Below are 3000 nucleotides of genomic sequence, written 5' to 3'. Positions count from 1 at the left end.
AGCAGAGGTGTCCACAACCAGGAGGTATAAATGTCAAGTAATTGGGAGAAGATTTAGAGGGGATTAGAGAGGAAATTTCTTCACGAAGAGAGTTGTGGAATCTGGAAGTCCCTGCCTGAAAGGGTGAGAGTGGCACCATCCCTCAGCACATTTAAAAAGTACTTTGATGTGGAGTTGAAGTACCATAAACTGCAGGGTTGTGGACCTAGAGATGGAAAGTGGAATTAGGTAGAAATCCTAATTTTGGCCGGCACGGAAGTGGCCTCCTTCCGTGCTGTAAACTTCTATGATTCTATGATTCTGTGATACTATGTTATTGACCCACCCTTCACTGCTCTCGGTGTCCCTGGTAATCCTTTGTATCCAGCTATTAATTCGGTAAATAATGGTTAATTTTAGTTCTCTCCCTGTAATTCACCATCCTGTCCATGGTGGTGTCGGCTATTGTTTCTCAGCTTGATAGGATTTTATCAAAAATCATATTTTTCTATATTTAAGTCGAGAAAAGAAATTGTATATGAATTTTTATTTGACGAATTTCAGTCTGCTGTATCCAATGAACATTTGTAATATATGCTAAGAATTATGCCTTGGTTTGGGAGACTCTGTACATAATAAGAAAAGGTCATCGAGTTCAAACGTTAACACTGTTTCTCTCTCCGCAGATACTGCCTGACCAGCTGAGTAATTCCAGCATTTTCACTTTTTCAGATGTTTAGCATTCCCTGGATTTTGCGTTTGTTTTCACCTTATATCAGTACATTTACTTACACAGAGTCGCAGCAAAATTCTCTTAAATCACATACATATCTTGAAATATCTGAAACATCCACTCATCAATGAGGCCCAGTCAGTGTGCCCCTTCTCATCTCAGCTTGGACAATTTTCCATACCTTGGGAGCTTACTGTCAGCAAGGGCAGACATCCATGAAAAGGTCCAGCACGGCAAGCGAGCCCCAGGTTGGTAGAGGAAACGTTTCACTGACACCGTCAAAGTCTCCTTGATAAAGTGCAACATCACCACCGGCACCTGGGAATCCCGGGCCAAAGAACACCCTAAGTGGAGGAAGAGCTTCCGGGAGGGCGATGAGTCCCTTAAGTTTTGTCACCAAGAGCTTACCAGGCAGGCAACGGAAGGAGCGTGCGGCAAACCGGACTCCCCACCCACCCTTTCCTTCAACCATACTCTGCCCCACCTGTGGCAGAGACCGACAGAGACAACCCTGAGAAGTCACCTGTAGAGTGGAAGTAAGTCTTCCAAGATTTCGAGGGATTGCCGATGATGATCTCATCATCTCCAGTTCTGCATTAGTGGCACTGCTTCTGTTGGTTGGACTACTAGTGGAGAATTTACATTCTCACGAAATGTTCCTTGAGGAGGATTTTGGCCTTTGTGTCCCTGGTACTTCAGGTTGTGCTTTGGTCTCCTGGGCTAAGGTTAGATCGACCACAATCTCTCATTGATCACACATCTGTTAATTTCATCTTGTATTAATCCCTATTCATTAATTGATTCCACAATGTATTCCCGATATTCCTACAAATAAACTTGTATTGTGGGTAATAGAATAAGAGTATACCATTGAATGGGGCTGAGGAGTTTCAGATTCACCCCGAATTCCATCAAACTGCTGCTCTTGCTCACAGTGTGATGTATAATGTCCCTCCTTATTTATCTTCCTCACAGTGAACTTAGTGACGATTGTGATCCTGTCCCGGGGAAAGTGCGGTCTCTCCAAATGTGTAACTCGCTACCTGGTGGCCATGGCAACGGCAGATCTACTGGTCGTTTTCTTCGACCTGATATTGAGGCAGATTCCAATTGCTTATAAGGAACAGTTTGATTTCCTGGGTTCTATCCCGGTGTGTAATATCCACGCTGTCCTGCTTTATGCAGTCACAGACTGTTCTGTCTGGTTCACCGTCACTTTCACCTCTGATCGATTTGTGGCCATTTGTTGCCAGAAACTGAAAATTAAACATTGCACCAAGAGAACGGCGGCTGTGGTTCTGGGAACAGTGACTGTGCTGAGTGGTTTAAAGAACATCCCCTGGTATTTTCTGTTCACAGGTGGATATCGGCTTGTGAACAGCCCCTGGTTTTGTTTTGTAACATTCCATGATATGAATTCTCCGGTCTGGGCTGCCATCGAGTTCGTTCATTATATTCTCACACCAGGTCTCCCATTTGTTCTGATTCTGCTGCTGAATGCTTTAACTGTCAGGCACATTTTAGTGGCCAGCAGAGCCCGCACCAGACTCCGGAGACCCAGCAGTGGGGAGAGTTCCAGAGACCCAGAAATGGAGAGCCGAAATAAATCCATAATGTTACTGTTTGTTATCTCGGGCAATTTCATACTTTTATGGGCGGTGTTCATGGTGGTTTCTATATGGTATCGGCTGCTGTTTATGTGGTCCAGGAATGTATATATACCTCGCTATGTAAAAGAAATGGGATTCATGTCCCAGCTCCTGAGTTGTTGCACAAACACTGGTATTTATGCTCTGACACAGACTAAGTTCAGAGAGCAGTTGAAACATATGCTGAAATTTCCCTTTACTTTAATTGTAAAATAATTAAATGATGAGACGAGTATTAGAACTCAATCCTGCCTCATATTTTGTCAGACCCACACTCACTCGCAGGGTTTGTGATATCTGTAATATTAACACGCTCATTAAAACACTGCGTACATCATAATCCAATGCCGGAGAAAATCAGTGAACGGAAAGAGACTCCCACTGACCTCAGGACTATTAACATTCTGATAGAGACCACAGATTAATATTAACACAATCACTTAAACACTCTGTACATCTTAACGCACCACCAGAGTCACCCAGTGAACTGTGAGGCACTCCCACTGACCTCAGGACTATTAACACACTGATAGAGACCACAGATTAATATTAACACAATCACTTAAACACTCTGTACATCTTAACCCACCACCAGAGTCACCCAGTGAACTGTGAGGCACTCCCACTGACCTCAGGACT

The 3000-nt window shown here is 43.7% G+C and overlaps 1 protein-coding gene across 1 annotated transcript; it reads left to right on the top strand.

Moving 5' to 3' along the window:
• The first annotated feature begins 1764 nt into the window (after positions 1-1764).
• On the top strand, positions 1765-2577 carry LOC139247083 (probable G-protein coupled receptor 139). The gene has a single exon (XM_070871496.1). It carries the CDS (start codon positions 1765-1767, stop codon positions 2575-2577), a length of 813 nt encoding a protein of 270 aa, XP_070727597.1.
• Positions 2578-3000: the final 423 nt, after the last annotated feature.

Source organism: Pristiophorus japonicus, unplaced genomic scaffold (genome assembly GCF_044704955.1).
Source record: "Pristiophorus japonicus isolate sPriJap1 unplaced genomic scaffold, sPriJap1.hap1 HAP1_SCAFFOLD_256, whole genome shotgun sequence".
NCBI classification, from domain to species: Eukaryota; Metazoa; Chordata; class Chondrichthyes; family Pristiophoridae; genus Pristiophorus; species Pristiophorus japonicus.
This window is presented reverse-complemented; position numbering and strand designations above follow the sequence as displayed.